Below are 23,921 nucleotides of genomic sequence, written 5' to 3' on the forward strand. Positions count from 1 at the left end.
GTGAGTCACAACCATGGTCTCTGGAACACCCTGGCATCATTCTCTAATTATGACATCACCATACTTAGATGGGTATGGCTGTCTGCGTTGACATAAACTTCTAAGGCCAGACCTAGGTTTCAAACCCTTGACCTGTCACTTCCAACCCATCAGGGATCTCTCACCCATAAATTAACAGAAACCTTCTGGGGAACTCTTTGTATTTTCAACTTCTCTCCTTCGAGTAAGAAGGCCCCATAAATAAACTATCTTCCCTTTGTGCCCAAATATACCTCCTTCTAACATGCAGACATACTGCCTCTATAAAGTGAGGAATTTAGTTCACCCCACTGAACTAAGTATTTGTGGATAAATATTTATTAAAGTATTTTCTAGCTATAAAATTGTGGTACACTTAGGGCTCTGAAGGATTCAAATAAAGAGCAGGGATTGTAGTATAACAGGAATCAATGTAAGGAAAGACAAAGAATGGTATTAGAGGCCACAACCATTGTCTGTGGGTGTTAAACACATTAGAATGTAGGTATCTTTAAGAACCTTCCCAAGTAATTGACAGCCAGTTAAAATGGCATTTGGGAAGCCCTAACCTAGCTAACATAAATAAAGAATAGGTCAATCACACACAAGCAATACAGAAATCAAGGATCATAAGAATGTCTCTAGCTAAAAGTTCTAGCCTAGCAACAGCCTTGAAACAATCATTTTAACCAAGATTCCACAAGAAACTTCAGTTCTTAGAGGCAGATTAACCAGAAGGCCAGAATATGGCATTGTCAGAAACTTGTCTGAAAGAATGGTAATCATTACCTTAAGGATTAAAAAAAAGCAACAACCCAGAGTTTTGCTAACAAATCAGGAAAGGAGCAGTCCTATAAAGGAAAACTTAAAAAAAAAAAAAAAAGAAAAGAAAACCTATGATGACACCACAATACATATCCTTGATGCAATTCCTCACTTTGACATCCTCTGTGTGACCCCTCCTTTCAGGCAAAAAAGTAAATTTTAACAAAAGAATGAGTAGTCGTGATACTGAAATTAAACGTCTGCAGGAGTGTACCTATTTGCCCAAAAACATTTAAATCTGTACTGTCAGTTATAATTCCCATAAGAGGGGCAATTTGTTTTTGCATTTTAAGTGTAAAGTTTTCCACAGGACACTAAACAATGTGAGAAAGTCCCTGTACTGGTTTAATGACAAGACAGAATAGGGCCAAATTCTGGAGGGCCTTGAATAACCTAGCTAACTAGTTTTACCACCACATGGTACAGAAATTAGTAGGCTATAAGCTCGGCGAAGGTAACAGACAGTCTCTTTCATCAAGTCTCTATAGGCTAGCAGACCTGGCTTATGTGGATATCCAATGAACTTAAGGATCCTTGATGCTTTACGTGTGAAATGATCTACCGAGCTGATGAACGGGATGATTCTTTGGGCTTTTCTAGTAATTTCCCAGAGTACATGAATAAACGAATCAATAAAAAGAACACTCAGCTTAGTGACCAAGTTACATTGAGTGTTCCTCAAATGTGGCCCATAAGTTACTTACACTAGAATCACCTGGAGTAACTGTTTAGAATTGCGTTTTCCTAAAAATACCCCGAACTCTCCGAATCGGTCTCTGAGAGGACAGGGATTAGGAATCTGTATTTGCACAAGAGATTCTAAGTAACTGTTAGGCCCACTAAAATGTGAAAAACCACTATGTTAAGTCTTGGTTAACGAAGTGTATCTGCATTTGTCATGTATTTTGAAGAATGCAGAGCCAGTGCTTCCTTTTGGGGTTCATCCACATGAACCCAACAAAAGCCTCCTGACGGATCAGATTACCGAAATTAGGTCTGCACGCCAAGGGCAGGGTTTTATTGATGTTTTTTTTCCTCCTGTTGAGAACTACAACTGCCATGTAGGCTACAAGTGTTCGTACCACCGCAAGTCCAAGCCCGAGACGCCCGAGATTTCTGTCCAGAGCTAATTCAATGGTCATTCTCCCTTTCCCTTCCTTTTGTCTCTTGAGTCACGAGCGTCGCAAAAAAGCCTAGTGTGCTTCCCCTCTCGCAGCGACCGCCTCAGCCTGGTCCCCACCCGGGCTGCAGTACCTGCCAGCAGCTTCTCCTTCAACCGATTCAGCAGCTCGGCTGAAGTGGGCCCTTTGGGCTTGTGTACGGCGAACACGCCGCTCAGGGACAGCAGCTTTGTAGCCAAAGCGGCCTTGGAGACCCTGGCTTCAGATCCTGTCCTGGCCGCGGCCGCAACAGCCGCGGCTGCTGCCGTTGCTGGCGGGGTCGCAGCCATTGCTGCAACCGTTCCTGCAGTTTCAAGGACAGGGGATGTGTCTGTTTTCAAAGACGAGGAAGACAAGACCGCCGACACCTCAGAAGCTGCCATAAGTTTGCAACCCAGACCTAGTTTATCGCGGAGGCGCACGCTGATGATGCAACAAGAATGCGCCGAATAGGCCCCTCTTCCTCATACCGCAAGCTGCGCTGAACGAGAGTCGCAATGGCTTGTGGGAATTGTAGTCCATGGCCTTCCCATACAGGCAAGAGCTTGCTGTGCCCTTCTATTTTAAATAGAAAATTTAAAATATTGACTTTTCCTGGGGCTTGTGAAGATCCATGACTTCCTGGGCTCACTGCTTAATTGACTGTATTGTGCTCTTTAATTCAGGCTCAGAATTAATATACATCGAAATGTGAGCTCTATTAGAACAAAGAACTTATATACCACATTCACTCACATCCCAAATGCCTCACACGTTGTAGGCACTTAAATAAATATTTGAAAACGTATAAATAAATACGAATTATTCAAATTCCCCGAAGAAACTTCTAGGCCAAGCCAATGGTAAATCACTTGGGCTTATTTTGATACTCTTCATGTACTCCTTTTCACCCCCTAAAGCCCCACTGCCCCCACTACAATTTTTAATAATTCTGATTTTGAATATCAGCTCTTCTGTGGGTTGCATTCCTTATATATCAAAAAGCATTCTTGCAATTCATAAAATTTAAACTACTTTCCCTTTGAGACCTTCTCCCTAAAAGTCATTCGCTCCCCAACAAGATCAAGGAATATTGTTTTGATCCCAGCACAAGGCAGAGTGGAGAAAAATTACTTCTGCACCAAGCACATGAAATGCTATCATAAGTATTGTGAGACAGGTAAAGTTTGCCCTCATTGTTCTTTAGGTTTCTTTCCAGCCACTCTTTCTCCTCATCATACTCTTGGACTTTAATATCTAATATTTTGATGATGCCCCTTAGCTGCTCAGAATCACCAGTTATGGGATCCCATTTGAATTCGCGCTCATTCGTGCAACAAACACATGGCAGAACAATTTATTAAAAGGAAAAAAAATCTTTGAGGGAGTATTTTCAGGGCGGAAAGCTGAAACTCCTAGAAGAAAGTCACCTACTCTTGGGGTCTATTATAAAAGCCTAACTAACTGAAAAGATTGGCATATTGTAAGATTAGCGGACACCTGACCCTGCTTCAAGATGTTCATTTTTCCAGGAAGATGAGGAAGATATCATGATTTCAAAGGGATGACTGCACCCAAAGGAGTATGGTGTCCTTTAGCCTCAGGAAAGAGTTCTGTGTTCCTGTGGCATGGAAGCAGAGAGCCAGGGACTTGCCAGGAAGATTGCAAGGCTTGACCAATGATGACTTGGAGATTAGAGGCTTTTTCCCAATTGTCTGGAGATCAACAAGCCTCCTATTTTCTTTATAAATTGCCCAGTCTCAGATATTCCTTTATAGTAACACAGACAAACTAATACATACCACATATTTTACTTATTTTGTTTAATGTCTGATGCCCTTTATCAGAATATCAGTTTCATGTGAACAGGAATGTTTTATTCATTGCTATATCTCCAGGGCCTAGAATAATGTCAGATATAGCACTCAACAATATTGGGTTGATTTGTTTTGTTTCATTGAGATGGAGTTTTGTTCTTGTTGCCCAGTCTGGAGTGCAATGACAAGGTCTTAGCCCACTGCAACCTCCACCTCCCAAGTTCAAGCGATTCTCCTGCCTCAGCCTCCTAAGTAGCTGCGATTACAGGTGCCCACCACCTGGCTAATATTTTGTACTTTTAGTAGAGACAGGGTTTCACCATGTTGGCCAGGCTGGTCTCGAACTCCTGACCTCAGGTGATCCACCCGCCTTGGCATCCCAAAGTGCTGGGATTGCAGACATGAGTCACAGTGCCCGGCTAATACATATTGTTGAATAAATGAATGAATGAACAAAATCTCTATAAAGGAGGGTGTGATGGTTAATACTGAATGTCAACTTGATTGATTTGAAGGATGCAAAGTATTGCTCCTGGATGTGTCTGTGAGGGTGTTGCCAAAGGAAATTAACATTTGAGTCAGTGGACTGGGAGAGGCAGACCCACCCTCAATCTGGGTGTGCCCCATCTAATCAGCAGCCAGCACAGCGAGAATAAAGCAGGCAGGAGAAGACGGAAGAGCTGACTTGCTGAGTCTTCAGCGTTCATCTTTCTCCTGCGCTGGATGCCGCTGGCCCTCAAATATCAGACTCTATTTTCTTCAACTTTTGGACTCTTGGACTTACACCACTGGTTTTCTGGAAACTCTTGAGTCTTTTGCCACAGACTGAAGTCTACACTGTCAGCCTCCCTACTATTGAAGTTTAGGGACTCGGACTGGCTTCCCTGCTTCTCAGCCAAGCAGACAGCCTATTGTGGGATTTCACCTTGTGATCCTGAGAGTTAATACTCCTTAATAAACTCCTCTTCATATACATCTACCTGTTAGTTCTGTCCTGCTAGAGAACCCTGACTAAAACAGTGAGTGAGTGCCTGTTCCCGGAAAAGTGCAGTGCTGAACACTTAAAATCATAGATGTGAGTCACAAGTCACAAGTGTAGCTTACCACAACAGGCTTCAAATTTCATTATTTCATGTTGCAGATGTGGAACTGAGGCAAAGAGAGTAAAATCACTTAAAGCCATATAACAAGACTCCACCTTTCTGGACCAGCTTCCATGCTGCCTTCAACCACCCAAGTAGCTCAAAGTGTCATTAATTAATAAGATTCAAAAGTTAGCAACTCCAAATTTGTCACTAACTCCTCCACAGCTGCATTCCAGGGGCACTTTTCTGATCCCTGTCACAGGCATATATGCCTGGGAAAGCTGTTCTTTACAACAGCTATTTCTTTCTCACCTTCCTTCCTTCTTTCCTTTTCTTTTCTTTCTCCTTCTTCTTTCCTTCCTTCCTTCCCTCCTTCCCTCCCTCCTTTTTTACTTTTCTTTCTTTCTTGTGTAGTGGTGCGATCTCAGCTCACTGCAATCTCCGCCTCCAGGTTCAAACAATTCTCCTGCCTCAGCCTCCCGAGTAGCTGGAACTACAGGCATGTGCCACCATGCCCGGCTAATTTTTTGTATTTTTACTAGAGACAGGGTTTCACAGTGTTAGCCAGGATGGTCTCCATCTGACCTTGTGATCCACCCACCTTGGCCTCCCAAAGTGCTGAGATTACAGGCATGAGCCACCATGCCTGGCCAACACAAAGGCTTTCTCAAATGTCGTTCACCTGTGCAACTTTCTATAGCTAGTAGAATCAGAGAAAGTAGCAAATGATGAGTGCTATTACACCGCATAGTCCATCCAAGTCCTTCCTTTAGAAAATGAAGCACAAAAAGGTATTCCTGAAAACCAGGGAGCAAAAGCTGAGTATGCTCAAACCTGTGTGTAGACTTGAGAAAGACGTAGTTTGAAAGTCCAGAGAAAAGGTAAACATGTTCCATCTTTTCATGATTTCCATAATGAAATTTGAGATAGCTGGAACTCTTTTTTAAAAAATCTTCTGGTAAGGTAATTAAAGAAACCAATGACTGCTTGCACAAGGATCTCTGCTATGAACTGAGGAGTCTAAAGGAAATATGATATCTTTAGAAGTAGGCTTCTAGAAAATTTTACTTTCTAAGGTACAAATGTCTGTAATGTTTTTATTTTGACCATACATTCCTTTTGTAATTAGGAAAAATAGTAGCAATAAAATAAACCTTAAAATTAAGCAAAGAATGTGTTTTTATTTTTTTGAAAAAGGAACGGTAGATTTAAAAAAAAAAAAAAAACTAATACTAGGATTCATCACAAACATGTAGGAGTAAGGCCAGAAGAGCTGACATCCAATTGATCTGAGAATAGAAAAACATCCCAGAGATAATAAAAGAAAACAAAACTGAACTTTTAAAAAAGATCAAAAGGCTGGGCGCGGTGGCTCACGCCTGTAATCCAAGCACTTTGGGAGGCTGAGGCAGGTGGATCACAAGGTCAAGAGATCGAGACCATCCTGGTCAACATGGTGAAACCCCGTCTCTACTAAAAATACAAAAAATTAGCTGGGCATGGTGGCACGTGCCTGTAATCCCAGCTACTCAGGAGGCTGAGATAGGAGAATTGCCTGAACCCAGGAGGCGGAGGTTGCAGTGAGCCGAGATCGCACCATTGCACTCCAGCCTGGGTAACAAGAGTGAAACTCCATCTCAAAAAAAAAAAAAAAAAAAAAAGATCAAAAAAGAGATTTACTGTCTAAGGCTTATAAGATGAAGGTGATGGAGACAAATGGATGGCAAACAAAGCTCTGACTCTTCCTGTCTTCTCCATCAAAGGGAACCATTTTTGGATGGAAATGGAAAAATCAAACAATTGATAAAAAGAGAATAGTATGCATAAGGGTGAAAAGAGTGGAAGAGGACATCTCTTGTACTAACTGAAATGAGATCTCCTGGTCTCAACAACTATATCTTGGGGTTGGGAGAGAGAGAAAATATGAGAACTTACAAAAGAGATTGCTTAAGGAAACAAACTTTTGCTAAACATACAGTATGTGATGACATAGCATTTTCTTATAATTTCTATAGTAATTCTCAAGTTATACTTGTGGAGAAAATAAAGTGTAGGCTGGGTGCTGTAACTTCACTACAAGGTAGATCTTATTATCACCATTTTATAGGTGAGGAAACTGAAACTAAATGAGATTAGATAATATGACCAAAGACACATTGCTAACATAGAGTAAGAGGATATGTCAGGAATTCCCAAGACCAACCTCAGTCTGGCTTCACTAGAAAAACTCAAGGATTCAGAAAAGCTATAATACTCATGGTTATAGTTTCTTATAGTGACAGGGTACAGATTAAAATCAGCAAAAGGCAAAGCACATGGGATGAAGGCGTTATCCTCTCAGTTGACGCATGCCCAGTGCTTAATTCTCCTAGCACTGAAGTGTGACAAAGGTGTATGAAGTGCTGCCAATTAGGGAAGCTCACCTGAGCCTTTATGTCCAGAGTTTTTATTGGGAATCAGTCATGTAGACATAGTGCCTCCATGACTGACCTTAGGTACTCAGTCTCCAGTCCCCTAGAGGTCAAACTGATACAGTGGTAGCTCAGGGTCTTAGGTATACCAAAACATTAATATCAGGCAGGATACTCCACGGGCTCAGAGGTTGTCTCCCAGGAGTCAGTAAAGGGTCAGTCTTTTTTTTTTTTTTTTTAATATGCAGAACTTGAGTAGGGACAGAACTAATAGGACAGATGTATATATAAAGGGGACCAGGCGCAGTGACTCATGCCTGCAATCACAGCACTTTAGGAGGCTGACACAGGCAAATCATGAAATCAGGAGCTTGAGACTAGCTTGACCAGCATGATGAAACCCCATCTCTACCAAAAATACAAAAATTAGCCGGGCATGGTGGCAGGTGCCTGCAATCCCAGCTACTTGGGAGGCTGAGGCAAGTGAATCATGCCACTGCACTCCAGCCTGAGCAACAGTGCAAGACTCCATCTCAAAAAAAAAAAAAAGACAATCAGATGAAGTATCCCCAGGAAGGTAGTTTGTTGAACCAAATAAAATTGCTGCTTTCTGTAGATCAAAACACTTTGGCTGGGCACGGTGGCTCAAGCCTGTAATCCTAGCACTTCGGGAGGCCAAAACAGGCAGATCACCTGAGGTCAGAAGTTCAAGACCAGCCTGCCCAACACGGTGAAACCCTGTCTCTACTAAAAATACAAAATTAGCCAGGCATGGTGGCACGTGCCTGTAATCCCAGAAACTCACTCAGGAGGCTGAAGCAGGAAAATCACTTGAACCCAGAGTGGAGGTTGTAGTGAGCCAAGATCGTGCCATTGCACCCCAGCCTGGGCAACACATTGAGACTCTGTCTCAAAAAAAAAAATTAATATTAGTGATTTCAACATAATATTAACACCTGATAATCATTTGACGTGTCACTCCTCTAGGGGTATTTGCATTTTTGCCAGGGAATCCAGAAGACAGTGACCCAGATTAGGAAGGGCAGACACTTGTGGACATGGAGACATTCTGATGCTTGCCAAGTCACACCATGCCCAACCTACATTTTCTTGACAGTTACTTCCATTAAGCTATACCAGTACCTCTTTATAGCATTGTCAACCCATGTCCATTCAAATAAATTACTGTTCCTATCTCAGCGGACTCATTTGGCAGCAAAAACTAGTCCACCTGCCAGTGCATTCGTTGGCTCACACAACCTCTCTATCTAAAAGTATACAGCACATTTTCACATTACTAAGCAAAAAGAGACAGCATGTCCTCTCTCCCTGAACTTAGGAGTTTGGCGTAAGACAAATGTGAACATTTTAAAGGGCAAAGAAGTGAAAATGAGGGGACAGGATGCAGAGGCCTGGGAGAATGAAAGTATTTTTCTATATATAAAAATAAGAGTACTAGAAGTTTTTCCTTTTTAGGTCCATAAGGAAATCCCTGTAATTACTCCTGAGCTCTCAGAACATTCATTCAAGGGACATAATGGATTCTCTACAATGTACAGAGTGTTACACAGGGACATTCAGGGCATTTAATAAAGTCTCAAATTAAACAGATATATTCAATTACAAATATTGAATTTTTATTAAATGGCATTAATATAAATATTCATACTATAACACATTAAATATGTGATTATATATGTTGGATACATTACAAATACAATAGAACAGATTACTCTGGAATTGGTCAAGTGTCTTTAATGCTGCCTAAATAACACAGTAGCTATGACTGGTTTTATGTTATTTAACATTCATTTGCATAACAAATGTTTATTATGCACTTGCTCGGTAACGGGCATGTGAAATAACGTTCATTTTGAGCACTACTGCAAACAGAGGCATTCTTATAAACAGTTTGGAGAAGTGCTATCAGTATTTGTTTTTAAGTAGGCCAGGAGGATTTGGAATATTTAAAACCATTCTATATTCACATTTCAAAGATAACGTACAAATTGTCTTCCTTGATTAATCTACACTATCATAGGCTGGGGAAATGTCCTTCTGTGACTTCAGTTTTCTTTAAACGTTTAATAATATTCTCCACTTGAGGAAGGGTTTAAGACCAGCTTCAGAGACAGAGGTGATGGATGTTTCCCATTACCAGGTTGAATGAAAAGCCTCTTATGTAGCATGGTCTATGCCTAGAGGCAAACCGAGGGAGAAGGCTTTACCCTCTGTCATTTTTTATCTCAAAACTGAAAGCTTCAACCTTTCCTATTACTACTTAATTGAATTTAGAGAATCATGATCCTCTTTTTAAATATTTTACAGGCTTTTAAACTGTAAAATTGATGGCGGCGGGGCCACTGGCTGGAGAAGGTTTGGATATGTTTCTTCTAATCGGTGAGTTGGTATCTCTTCCACAATTTAAAAAACATCTGAATGTTTTGGCCAAGTTGAAAAATAAAAATATGCTCTCATCCTTGAAGCCAAGGCATAGCTGCCTACGTTTCTTGATTTTTATGGTTAGCTTTAAGTACAGAAAAATATTTTAAAAAGCAAATCTTGATTACAAACGCTAAAATTACTTTTTACTCTTAACATTGGATTGCAGATTATTACTCTATGAACTTTATAACAGGAAACTCAAGAATAATTTCTGACCTACACTCACATCTTACATCCACAATACACGCTATTTGCTGACCTCTTTCTCGTCTACTCTCCTACTTTTCAACAGCACTTATTAACCATGAACACCTTATCCTTTCTCGCCCCAGAAATAAAATTTACTTCTACTTTACAGAGTTTCTAAAGGGAAAGAAAACAATACTAAGTTCATTTAAGACCACACTCAAAATTCAGTGGTGCTGAGCTTTGATCTGTTTCTTAATCTTAAAATTCATGGGAACTTAAAATTCATATCTGGTTTGTGAATTGGCGATGACATCTCAGTCAATAGCTGAACTGACTTATTTTATCTTGTTCTTCTGAAGGGTGTATCCCACCCAACAAATTTATCTTTGATAATAAAGAACTATTGCAGGGGGGACAATCTCTCTCTCTCTCTCTCTCTCTCTTTCTCTCTCTCTCTCTCCCCCCCACCTCTCTCTCTCTCCTCCCCCATCTCTTCCCTCCCTCCACACGTATATATATATGAGAAAGAAAGAGATGGTGTGGTATAAAAGCGATACCCATTCAGTAAAAACTTTACTTCAGATATCCACACAATCATATAATCATTCTGTTTTTCAATTTTAGTATGGTGTTCAATAAATTACATGAGATATTCAACATTTTCTTATGAAATAGGCTTTGTGTTAGATGGCTTTTCCCAACTGAAAGCTAATGTAAGTGTTCTGAGCACATTTAAGGTAGGCTAGACTAATCTATGAGGCTCAGTAGATTAGGTATATTAAATGTATCTTTGACTTATGATCTTTTCCATTTACGATGAATTTACTGGGACACAACATAATTCCATCATAAGTCAAGGAGCATTTGTATATAGTTTTTAGAATAATATTAATATCCTGCCGTCTATACTACATAATAAATATTCCATATTTTATCAGAAAGCTGGGATAGTTATGGAATCCACAAAGCTGCCAGTCTATACAATTCATCAAACAGAAGGGCAAGCTCATATATAAAGACTAGTCTTGATCCATTTCAAAGTTTATAGCCAGTTTGTTTTATTAAACACACATATCTAATGTTTACATATTTCATGGGCATAAATTTTATTTTCTGATTACGATGAAGGCACATGTAGTTCATGCTCCAGCATATAACAGATAGGGATGCCAGGCAAGAATTTTCAGACACAGTTCCATTTCATTGAGAGATATCTTCTTTTCTGATAAACGGCCTTGAAAGCTGCCATATAGCCTTTGCTTTTCTTCATCTCCCCCACCTTGCAGTTTGTCAGTGCACCTTTATAACCTGCTGGAAGAGAATTATAATCTACAGTGTGACTTTGCCAGCCATTCATCTTCCTCCCATTTTAGGGATTTGAGAGAAGAAATCCCTAGAGCATGTTTTCCCCTGGCCTCTGAGTCATCCTGTTAGTTTCTTTAGTCACAGATAAAAGAGCAGTCTTGTGCTCTCACTGCTGGTCTCTGGGGGCAGGGCCAGCCACACAACTGCAGATTTTTCCATGGTTTCACGCTTGTCACCAACCAGCAGAAAATCAACCCTATCAACTCCAGTTAAGGTGTCACTACAGGCAGAAGATGTTTTCACAGCCAGGACACGGCTGTGAAAATAAGTAAATGACACATGCAATTGAAATCTTAAATATATTATCATTCAGGGTTTGGGGGGAAGAATTCTGTTAAAAGCTTTCATAAAATAACATTTTCTGCCAGCAGCAGCATTTTATCATCAGTTGCAATAACTAACTCCTTAAATGCATGACTTCCCTTAAAGTCATGAATAAGCCAATTCTGATTCCTGAGTACATAAATTGCTCAGGATGTTTCTTCTAAGTACCAAATTAAACCTCCATATTCTGCCCAGAGAAAAGCCCTGAAAGAATCTTACCGCTTTGTATTATTCCTTGACATACTCACCATGGTAGGGTAAAGGACACAACTCTGGTCAATGTCATGTGTAAATTACACCACTCAAAAGTATCTTCAATGTCTGTCACTCAGTCTCGTTATCAAAATTACTGGAAGGTGCAATGTGTCCACATGTATTTCTTTTTTCACTGAGAAATATAAGTTAAAACTCAGGAAACATTTTTATCTCAGGGATCACTGGTTACTGACTGGGTCCATTCAAGATTCATCAAACACCTTCTGAAAATAGAGCTTTTGTTTCAGGTTCCATGCTAAAGAAGTTCTGGGGCAAATGTACTGCCTAGAGCTCCCAAGTACAACAGTAGCTGGCCCAGGAAAGGGAAATTATCTATTCTGGGAATCCTAGTGGTACCACCGGAAAATAATATTGACAATTTAATAACATTATTTAAATGTTGTATATTTATATAAATTAATGCTTCACAAACTACTTGTGGTAAAGGACAATTTTTTTAAATGTCCAATCCATTATACACTGATACTTTTATAAAATACAATGAAAATGAACTACTAAAAAATTAAATTAAAAAAAAACAACCCAGAAGCCACACAGTGGTGGCTCACACTTGTAATCCCAGCACTTTGGGAGGCAGAGGCAGGTGAATTGCTCCAGCCCAGGAGTTCAAGACCTGCCTGGGCAACATGACAAAACCCCATCTGTACAAAAAATACAAAATTTAACTGGATTTGGTGGTGTGTGCCTGTGGTCCCAGTTATTTGGGAGGCTGAGGCAGGAGAATCACCTGAGCCTGGGAAGTTGAGGCTGCAGTGAGCTATGATCATACATGGATTGCAGTCTAGCCTGAGCAACAAAGGAGACCCTGTCTTAAAAATAAATAAATAAAAATTAATTAATTAAAAATTTAAAAGGCCATAATACAATGCCATATTTATTATTATTACACTGTGTTAAATTCCTATAGAAGTTCTCAAATGATTATTCACAATTTCTGTATTTATTTCATGGCAGTCCACCCACTGGTGCAGGTCTATAGGTCAGACTTTAAGTAACACAACCTGAACCATTGCCTTTTGTGCTTTATTTATCTTCATAGGCTTGGATATATTGAAATTGAATTGAGATGCAAACTTTTTCAAGGAAATCTTATCTCAGAAGAGGAAAGCTACTTTGTTAGTTCAGTGGTACATATCCCCCAACATGGAGCTCATCTTTTCCTTTCTGGGGATGAAATATTGTGGCATAAGCACAGGTTTGGGATTCAGACCTAGGTTGGAATACCGATCTGTTATTTGCTGGCTGTGTGATCTTTAGTAAGTTACTTAACCACTCTGAGCTTTTTTCCTAATCTGTAAAATAGGGTTCCCATAACAACTTCCTCTGAAGACTGTTATGAAGATTAAATGCAACAATGTATAAAGTGTATCTTGAATGAAGTGAATAGGCAGTAAATGGAACTATCGTTATTTATTATAAATGGCAGCTCACAAAATTGGGAGCTCCTTTAAGGCAGGTTGTGGAAAACAAAACGAAACACACAAAAAATCTTTTTCTTTGTATATGCCCCAACTTCTAGCTCAGTGCCCAACAATAAATGCTTCTGAGCGTAAAGAGAAAGGAAAAGGAAGGAAAGTAGTGAAAAAGAAGGAAGGAAGAGAAGAAAAAAGAAAGCAAAGAAAAATGGCAATGCCAGCAGAGAAAAATTGAAGGTTTTTCTCCCTTTAATGAGTTTCAGAAAGTGTTTCATTATATTAATAACTCGCAGAAATTGGAATCGGTGAGACATAAATTCCTTGGTTAGCTGCCAGTGAGGGTTCAAAGTGGGGTCACTATCTTTCCCTGGCAGTGACACCACAGTCATTGAACTTTCAGTGGGTACTTACTGAGCAATGTACCTAGCACAGTGCTAGGCAGGCAAAGTGTGGAGTAACATGACTCTGGGACACACCTATTTAATTGGAGATGAAAAAAGATTACATAGCTTGATAGCTCTTGAAAACTAGAAATTGTTCATAGCTTCAAGAAGAGACCTACTTAGCGTTTTTTTTTTTAATTAACAAATAAAAAGAAAGACTATCAGTGATCACTAATGGGTAACTTCAGCTGGGTATCATTATACAGGGTGCCCTTCCGTAGTAGAGCTTGCTTTGCAGATGGAAGTGGTGGCTCAGGCCTGTAATCCCAGCACTTTGGGAGGCAGAGGAAGGCAGATCACTTGAGGTCATGAGTTTGAGACCATCCTGGCCAACATGATGAAACACCATCTCTACTAAAATTATAAAAATTAGTCAGGCATGGGGGTGTGTGCCTATAATCCCAGCTACTTGGGAGGCTGAGGCAGGAGAATTGCTTGAAGCCGGGAGGCAGAGGATACAGTGAACTGAGATCGTGCCACTGAACTCCAGCCTGAGCAACAGAGTGAGACTGCATCTCAAAAAAAAAAAAAAAGTGATGGTGTAGGCTGAGTGAGGCTATTCATCCCTTCTGGGATTGCTGATAGGCACTGCAGAGTACTATTTCTTTTTGCAGAAGACTTCAGTTATTTTAGTGTGTGTTCTAGGACCATGATCTTTTCTAAAAGGTTGTTACCTGGCTACAGATGCAATAGGAGCTGATATTGGTCTTTGGCCTTTCAAGATTACAAGAATAAAACCTGTAACTAGGTATTAATGTTCAATGATTCATTTTAAGACTACAATCTTTTCTTCACTTTCCTTTTGTAGGGAATAATTGCCGTCAGAGAAAGTACATTTTGTTTTCTTCCACATTTGGCTATTTTTAATATTCTGTAGAAGTCTGTAACACAAAGCTCTTTTTCTTGCACTTACAAGAAACCACTTTTCTGTGATTTTTAAAAAAGTACTTAATTTGGTGCTTCTATCAAGGAAAAGATTTTAGTTTTTCCTGAGAATAAAGTAAAATATCCACCTAACAGCAATAACACAATGCTCTGTGCTGTACAAATATTTAATATGGTAATTACTTCTTTGGATAGAATTGAAAATGACCATTTTTCTGTGAAGTAATTCGCTTTTGTTTCTAGGGATGACTAAAGAAAAATATGTAGACTTACCAGGACACTAAGGAATCAGTCTCCATTCCCACAAGGAATTCTAATTTTCATCACGTCGGATTTAGGGAGTTCCTTAGCATTCCTTAACTCTGATTTTTTTAAAAAATTAATTCTTCAATTAGCTAAATCTTTCTAAACTAAATCAAGAGGATGTTAAGTCCTAGAAGCTGACAAACTCAAAAGTATTTAATAAAGGACTTTTCCCCTTCAATGCGTTAAACGTTTGTAAGCATCAGAATTCTATGTGTATAATTAGTAACGTACAAATGTGATGTCTCATCTTGAATATATGCATAATTCAGCCCATTATGACAAGGTAGCAGGCAGAGTTGGACATTAGAAGAATCAGACCACCCAGGGGAAAATGAATTAAATACATTTTATAGACCTTTGATTTCCTCCTAGCTCAGTGGGACTTTGATTCCTGGTTTAGAATTATAAGATTTATTATCATTCCTCTTGCAATAAAAATATGCTCATTTTTCAAGTAGTAATACTCTAATTAAGAATTGAGGAAGAAATTACTGGGACACAATGGAATGTGGAGCTTTAAGAGCTTTCAAAAAATTATCAGTATAAGCCACTGGTTATTTAGGGTTGATAACAGATCTTCTTTTGTTTTAGCAAGATATAAAAGAGAAAGTGATTTGTATAGTTATTTTCCTTTGTCAGTGATAAACAAAGATGGAGACTTTGACCAATCCTGACATATACACACTCCATTTGTAGTGGAAACCATTTATAAAATACCTTGGCACAGAATGTGGGTCTATGTTGCAACTGTGATGCCCCCCAGATATGTCCCTGAAATAGTACAAGGAAGCAGTGTTCCACGTTTAACACCATCTCTCAATTTTTTTAGCACAGCTTTTCTTTGCTGGCTTTTTTCTTTTCTGCTTTTATTACTTTTTTAAATTTACACACAATAATTTTACATATTTAGGGACTACCATGTGATATTTCAATAAATTTTTGAATAAAACATACAATAAATTATTGTCAATTATAGTCTCAATTTTTAACTATATCTGAAAATACTGAGATCCTACCCTCTGGATATACCTACAGTAACCCTCTTGTGACTTTTGGTCCTAAATTAGCCTTCAAAAATGAGAAAAATTCAAGATGATTTTACATTGTTAATCAGGAGATTCAAACCCTTTCTCTTTTTCTTCATTGTGTTTCACCTCTCTGAGACCTAGATGTGGTAATTTCATTGCCCCAATATGCTGAAATACCCTAAAAGGTGTGTGTGTGTGTGTGTGTGTATATATATATATATATATATATACACATTTTATTGAGACAGAGTTTCACTCTTGTCACCCAGGCTGGAGTGCAGTGGCACGATCTCGGCTCACTGAAACGTCTACCTCCCGGGTTCAAGCAATTCTCCTGCCTCAGCCTCCCAAGTAGCTGGGATTACAGGTGTGCACCACTATGCCTGGCTAATTTTTTATATTTTTAGTACAGACAGGTTTCACCATGTTGGCTAGGCTGGTCTCAAACTCCTGACCTCAGATGATTCACTTGCCTGATCCTCCCAAAGTGCTGGGATTACAGGCATGAGCCACCATGCCTGGTCAAAAGGTATATTTTCATGTATCTTATTCCTTTACAGTCTCTGCAGGCAAGGCCCTGGGAGAATGGTGGAGTAGCAAGCTTCTGCACTTCTCTCTAAGGCTGACTGTCTCACATCCCTTCAATTTTACATCCCCTCACCTCCATCAAGCTTTTCTTTGGATCTTCTTTTATACTAACATTCAATTAACTGATAACAACCTAAATTTCATCTGGGTTGGGGTTCTCAACCCAGAAGTAAAGATTCACATGGTCTGGCCTTACACCAGACAAGGAACCCGAGTCACTGGGAGTGAGAACCAGGAATTCTGATTTTTAAAAAGCTCATGAGCATTTCTGATTAAGAATTATACTCACCTTCCATTAGAATCTGCATTTTAATAGGTTCAAAATCTGCAACTAAACCCACTATGACCAAATGAAGAATTTTAAGCAGCTATGGGAGAGAAGTGCAGAAGGCTGACAATTCCCCAGACATATGGGTGAAGGGGCTTCGGCTCCAAATTCCTTGCTTGTAACAACTACATTTTTTTGAGCAAAAAAACTATTTTATAAAGTTTTTTCTTTTTCTTTTGTTATTGTTGTTGAGACAGAGTCTTGCTCTGTCACCCAGGCTAGAGTGCAGTGGTATGCCATCTCAGCTCACTTCAACCTCTGCCTCCTGGGTTCAAGCAATTCTCCTGTCTCAGCCTCCCCAGTAGCTGGGATTACAGATGTGTGCTACCACACCCAGCTAATTTTTGTATTTTTAGGAGAGACGGAGTTTCACCATGTTAGCCAGGCTGGTCTTTAACTCCTGACATTGTTATCCTCCAGCCTCGGCCTCCCAAAGTGCTGCAGTTACAGGCATGAGCCACCATGCCCAGCCAAAGTTTTTCTTTTTTTTCTTACTAAAAACTGTATGTTCTTTATAGAAAGTATGAAAAAATACAAAAAAGGAAATAAAAACCATGTAAGATATAGAACTCAACATTTTTGCTTATTTCCCTCCATTCTTTAGGCAATTCTTTCTATTTTTTATTTTGGTGCTTCCAAACAATTGGCTGTATCTTTTTGTATTATTTTCTGCCAGCTAAAATAATTTTGTTCTTTGAAAGTAGGACCTATATCTTTCTCTCTATCTCTGGAACACACAGAGACACAGACACACACAGACACACACACACACACAGAGTGCCTAACATACTGCCTCTAACGTTTTATGTGCTCAATAACTTTATGGAGATGGAATGAATTCAGTGACCCAGTTTTGGACTCCTTTTTGAGGCATGCCTGTAAACATAGTAGCAAGTACTATAATGACTTCTATTCCTTGCTTTCCCCATCAGCTTTAAAAGATAATATCTTAGGATAATTATGGAAAAATAGAGTTATCAAATGCAATTTGAGTAGCCCTTTGCTGTTTCAAAATAACTAAATGGCAATTTTTAAATTAAAAAAAAAAATCAACCTTCTAAGTAATAAGACTTCTGCTTCTATATTAATTTCTTCCAAAAAAGATCACTTTAAATGCCATTCAGCACGTGCAACAGTCAAGTCAGGATTAGGTTTGGTTGCATATATCAGTAAGCCCAAACAATAGTGACTCCAGAAATAGGTAGTCCAGTGCTGGAATGGTGAGTCCATGGTCAATCAGAGACTCAAGCTCCTTATTTCTTCCTACTCTACCTTATTTCATGTGTGGTTTCTATTCTTAAAGTTATGTACAAATATGGCAGGAGGAGTGCTACCCTATACATCCATATTGTTCATACAGGAAAGAGGAGGAAAGAGTGAAAGAGAGGACAAGAGAGAGAGCATCTTGGCTGAGTTAGAGCCCTGGAGGGAGCAATATCCTGGAACCTACATCCATCAATTTCTATCTACATCTCAATTGGGCTGTAGTTTCAAGGGAAGCTGGAAAATGTGGTCAGTGCTACCAAGAATATAATCAAGATAAAAGAGGACAGCAGATAGATATTATACAGGCAAGTCGCAGTCTCTTCTTCCACAGCAAATTATTTTATTTAACAGTTAAGATGTTTAGGCTGCAAAAAACAGAATATCTGTGAATAAATGGCTTACACAGTGCTTTTTATCCTACAAACTAAGGGTGGTTCAGGGTTAGTGCAGCAGCTCAACAAATGCTACCAATGTTCGGGTACCTACCATCTTTCTGTTATCCCAGTCATAATATACCAACAATGTATTTCTTTATGGTCAAAAGAAAGACCACAGTGGTTATCGGATGCCCTCACATTACAACATCCAAACGTGGGAAGGCACAAGTTCTCATTTGTGTTTCTTCCAGGAGGAAACCTTCCCTGAATTCCTCCCACCAGACTCCTTGAGCATCACACGCACACACTTAAGCCAATCATTAGCAAGAGTAATAGATCACAACAATTGGTTTAGACTGACTCATCAACAATTCCCTCCTGGGGTTCAGTATGTGGGAAGGTAAATTCTTGAACAAAACCAGGGCTCAGGTACCAAGGAAGAAAGGAGGTAGGCAGAAAAGTGGGGAGGAGTGGCTACTGGACACCTAAGAGTTCCTGTTTGCCATACATACCGTGTTTCACAAAACACAGTGATTTACAACTGTTCTCCTGAGTCACACATACTTAGGAAATTTCATGATACCTCACTCATTACTTAGATAGTATTTTCTTTCAAAAGGGCAAGACTCAAGGCTGAGAGCAGACAATGAATGAATCATTAAACTAATTCACAGGTGCAGATTTCTATTTCTATAGCTGTAGAAAAATAAAAGGAGCCACCTTTTGATGAATAGCATTAGTACTCATTAAGTGTTATACTTTTAGCATTACAATGGCCTTGGGGGAAAAGGACAAAAAAAAGTAGCCATTATTTTAAAAATAAAATAATAATCAAATAATTTGCATTCTCCCACAGAGATGATAATACATTTTTATTGGATGTTCTCTTTAAACCCCTAAAGACTTTCACTGGTCAATGTAAAATTAGCCTTTTTTTCCATAATAACTTCATGAGTCATATTGTATGTACTCCCCACTCTTACCCCAAATAGAGCAGCTCAGACTCATATGTTGAAGGTTGGAATTTCCTTAGCTACAAGATGAAATATTTGACTTAAGTTCTCAAACCCTAGACCCTTCGGGGTTTAAAACCTAAGATCTCAAAACCTAAGCCCCAGGGTGTTTCTGGGAGTTGAGGCAGAGATAAGCGAATCCACATGGGAGAGTTAAATTCCCTGGGACTGAGTAAGGGAGTAAAACATGGTGGCAAGTTCTCCAGTGTGTGAGGCCCATTACCACCCAGCACTTTGGAGCTGACTGGTTGTCTGATATGCCTGTATGGAGATTGTACCCGCTGCCCTGTGGCCTGGAGAGCAGCCTCTGGCTCATGCAAGTTTCTGTGACAGCATTTCTGAAGCCTGCCCAAAGCTCTGCTGCCCAGCAACAGAGCATGTAGTTGAAAAAGCAATCAGGAAAGATGGCAATCATTGTGGAATCTGGGCTGTCCTTATTTTCTTAAAGTCAAGTAAATTCTTGTATGCTTAGGATCCAATGGAGACTGGGAAGGAGTTTCAAAGTGACAAAAACTACCAGCATCTATCCAATATTCATTCTTTCTAAATAACGAAACTGCTAAGTTATTAGAGGCAGCTGTACCTGCCTTAAACACTGCATTGCCTACCTTTCCTACACCTGTGGTCAATGAGAAAGCGAAGTCAGGGGCTTTAGAAAAAGGCCATGTGCTCTTTAGGCTTTCCCTTCTTCCTTCTAGAAATAAGGAAATCATGTCCGGAAGTCCAACTGCTATCTGTTAACCGCGAGGATGAGAACCACTCACTAAAAATTACAGAGCAGGAATATAGGAAGGGCCTCAGTTTCTAGCTCAGGGCTCCCTCCATTGAGAATTTTACATGAGATATTAACTCTTATCTTTTTTTAGTATTGTCGATCTGTCTCTATTACTGACAGAAGCACTAACCTCCTATAAAGTACATGGTGTGCTTTGGCCAAGGAATAGGCCCAGGCAGAAATTCAGGCCTGCATGACTCAGCAGGATTGGTGCACAGGCGCACACCTCCAATTGTTATATAACCTGTTTGTGTAAGCTCATGCTTGACTTGGAGCCATTATTGTCTGAAAAGGTGTAACTGCCCTGCTTGTGCGGTACAGGTCCTCTTGGGCATGGCTCAGCTCAGCTCAGCATGACATTTGGCGTAGTCATGGACCTGACACCTCCTAACCAGTTCATATAATTCTCACAACCTTGGAGGTACTATTATGACTGGTCCTTTTTTTTCTTTTAACATGGTGAAGGACTGATGAATCATAGAGTCAGAATTCAAGCACAATTTTATCTACTCTAAAGCACACACTTTCAATTATCAAGCTATCCGGTAAATCAAGTTGGAATGATTTTATGCAAAGGGGAGAAGAGATGTAGATACCAGAGCAAAAACCAGGTAACCAGAAGCCAATGGAAAGGACTCTTAGAGGAATGTGTGTGTGTGTTTATTTGTGTGTGCTCATAGTAACTAAATCCCCCAAATACAATCATGCTAATGAGGCAGCAGCTCCATCTGTTTCTGAGCCCCTGATCATTGTATTTGAGATATTTCTGAGCTTGAAACCTCAAGTCAAAATTTAAAATATGCCTAGTAGTAAGTCCACTAATTGAGTTAATTTAGATGCCAATCCTATTAAGTCAAAGCCCAAAGAAAAAATTTTGATATGAATTAACTAGTTTAATTGTCTGCAAAGTCCAAATTGACCAAATAATTGTAAGTTAATCCTTTCATTTAATGGTTTGTACAGCCTCCCACTCTGACTGGAAATGGGATATTTGTATTCTTGGAATTCTTTGCCTCTGTAACAGTTATGACTCCTTTCACCACACTCTGTTATAAATATCAGGAGACATTTGGCAATGTATGGAGACATTTTTGGTAGTCACAGCTGGGCGATGTTACTAGTATCTAGTGAGTAGAGGCCAGGGGTGCTGCTAAACACCCTGCAATGCATAGGACAGACCCCTGAACAGAATTACCCAGGCCAAAACACCAGTACTGTTACTGCTTAGAAACTGTGCACTAGTCAAACAGTACTTAGTAAAGGGAGAATTAGGGACTTTAACCAGCTAATAACAGCCCAATCCATTACTTCAGGCTTCAAAGTAATATTTAAACCTGGCCTGTTGATTCATCAAATTAAGCAGGTAATTGATCATACTCCATTTCACTTTTCCATTGTAGATGCAGCCAAAAAGTGTAGCTGATAGGTTTCTAAAATCCTTCATCCTTTCTCTTTCAAGTCTTTCTGTTTACTGGAAGGTCATTAAGTTGCTTTGCTTTTGAAGTCCATTTATTACATCTAGATCTAGTGCAGTCTATTTAGTCTTTCTTAATGCTGTCTAGTAAAACATTAATGAGAGACTCACGCATAGTCATAGAATTTGTCTGATTACCTCATTCATTTTTAATGAGCTTGCTGCTTACACTTCAGGATAACATAACAGAAATTGGATAATGTAATTCCTTCTGGGTGGAGTGCCCCTAAATTTGGCTCTGAATTATTAATCATGTAGGCTGAGGACACTAAAAAGTCTTTTGCCCATAAATTTATCTAAATCTTTGACTCTATAATTTCTATCAATATATTCTCTTCCCAGAAATTTCTTTTAATCAATTTTTGTGGCTGAAAACATCCGATCTTCTTCTGAGTGCAGTCCTCAGAATTCAAAACCTGAGAAATCTAGCTTTATCACAAGATTCAAATTCGAGGTTATTGTTAAGAAGCATTATAACCACATCAGTTTCTTAAGAAGGTGAGTCATTATTTTAAATGTTAATTTGCAGCTTCTAGAATAAAGGCAATGTCTTTAATTCTATCTACATATATTTATATATCCAGATCATCTAAGTTTATCATACATTTTAAATTCCATCTTATGGATTTTTGGCACAAATTTTCATTAATATTCTACTAGTTTTGCAGCTATTGAGTAATCTATTAACAAGTCCCATGGCAGCAATGATTATAGGATGACTCAGGTAGTTTCTTTTATAAGTGGAAACACCTCAGTACAAAAAAAGGTTAAATTAATTGTCCTAGTCAAAAAAACTAGAACTTTTGCATCCCATCTCTTTTGTAAGAATAAAGCAACCATTTCTTTCCAGTAGAGTAAGAATAATAGTGAAAGTCAGACTGTAAAGTTTTATGAAGAATTCTAGGTAATCTTGACTGTACCAATTCTAACCACCCCATGCCAAAACATCAACAAACTAATTTCTATCAATTCATGGGAGCTATAAATCAATTCAAGCTGTGTTCATGTGTTCAGTCCAGAATCATTATAAAACATTACAAAAGCAGCATTCTACTGAATTAATTAGCCTCAGCTCGACACAGGAGAACAAACAGGATGACCAAGTCTCTGCTAATCCAGCCTTTATTTCTCTCAGCCAAAACCTATTAGACTGACTGAAAGCTAGGGTAATAAAGTTGCAGTGAATGTTTTGCAGTGTGGCTTTAGTAGGATCACAACAAATAAGACAGTCAAGCTGGCCATTTTGGTCATGTAGATTGACTTAACTGTTAGGATTTAAGGGGGCTCCTTCTGAATCAGGTGAGAAATAGGCCTAAAGTCGAATAGAGGTCAAAATGTTAGATTTATTGCTAGTAAAGCTAGACTGGAATAAGGGGCTTGCATCTATGACAAAGTCAGGCTTCCTCTTTCTCTTTTCTGAGTTCTAGATAGATACACACTGGAGAACCAGTTGTCTGCAGGGGTAGGGTTTGCCCTTGTGCCTGTCACCTGAAGAAATAAAAGATGTGTGTGTCCTGTGAACAGGCTAGCTAAGAAAAGATGTATGCCAGTAGCTCAATGCACTTCTATAAATTCTACCACAGGAAAAAGCCTGCAAAAGAAGGAAGGAAGAAGCCTCGATCCAATACTTCCAAGAGCCTGGAAGTTCCTAATTTGAGGGCCAAGTCCGAAAAGCCAGGAGGAGAAAATGTCTCCCACCTACCCAAAATCTCACTGCTTTGTAAAACAAGAACTGAATTTTTCAGTTTTTAGTAATCAGACTTTAAGGATGGAAATGGAAATAGAAATAGTATTTCTTCTTAAAACACTATTTTTTTAAGATTGTTTAAATGCACTATCGAATTGCTGGCTGAGTTGGAGAAAGTATTTGACTTCATCAATGAGTGCTTTTTTTGTGATAATCAGATTATATTATCCTGCATTATTGAGTAAATCTACAGTCTCTAGCTTTTGATAACAAGGATAGGATTAGACAAGTAACAGTATGGTAAAGGAAGCTTAGGAATAATTTCAAACTAAAAATACAAAAAAATTAGCTAGGCAAGGTGGTAGGTGACTGTAATCCCAGATACTAGAGAGGCTGAGGCAGGGAGAATTGCTTGAACCCGGGAGGGGGAGGTTGCAGTGAG

The 23,921-nt window shown here is 39.2% G+C and overlaps 1 protein-coding gene across 1 annotated transcript in view; it reads right to left on the reverse strand.

The window, feature by feature from the left end:
- The window catches only part of TRUB1 (TruB pseudouridine synthase family member 1), a 47,016-nt gene extending 44,591 nt beyond the window's left edge, over positions 1-2,425 (reverse strand). The window contains exon 1 of the mRNA XM_012448030.2: positions 2,098-2,425. Within this exon, the coding sequence (XP_012303453.1) occupies positions 2,098-2,386 (289 nt within the window). The 5' untranslated portion in view covers positions 2,387-2,425. The remainder of the gene's footprint in view (positions 1-2,097) is intronic.
- Between the last annotated feature and the right edge of the window lie 21,496 nt (positions 2,426-23,921).

Source organism: Aotus nancymaae, unplaced genomic scaffold (genome assembly GCF_030222135.1).
Source record: "Aotus nancymaae isolate 86718 unplaced genomic scaffold, 86718_ANA_hifiasm-v0.15.2.pri h1tg000010l, whole genome shotgun sequence".
Classification (NCBI taxonomy): domain Eukaryota; kingdom Metazoa; phylum Chordata; class Mammalia; order Primates; family Aotidae; genus Aotus; species Aotus nancymaae.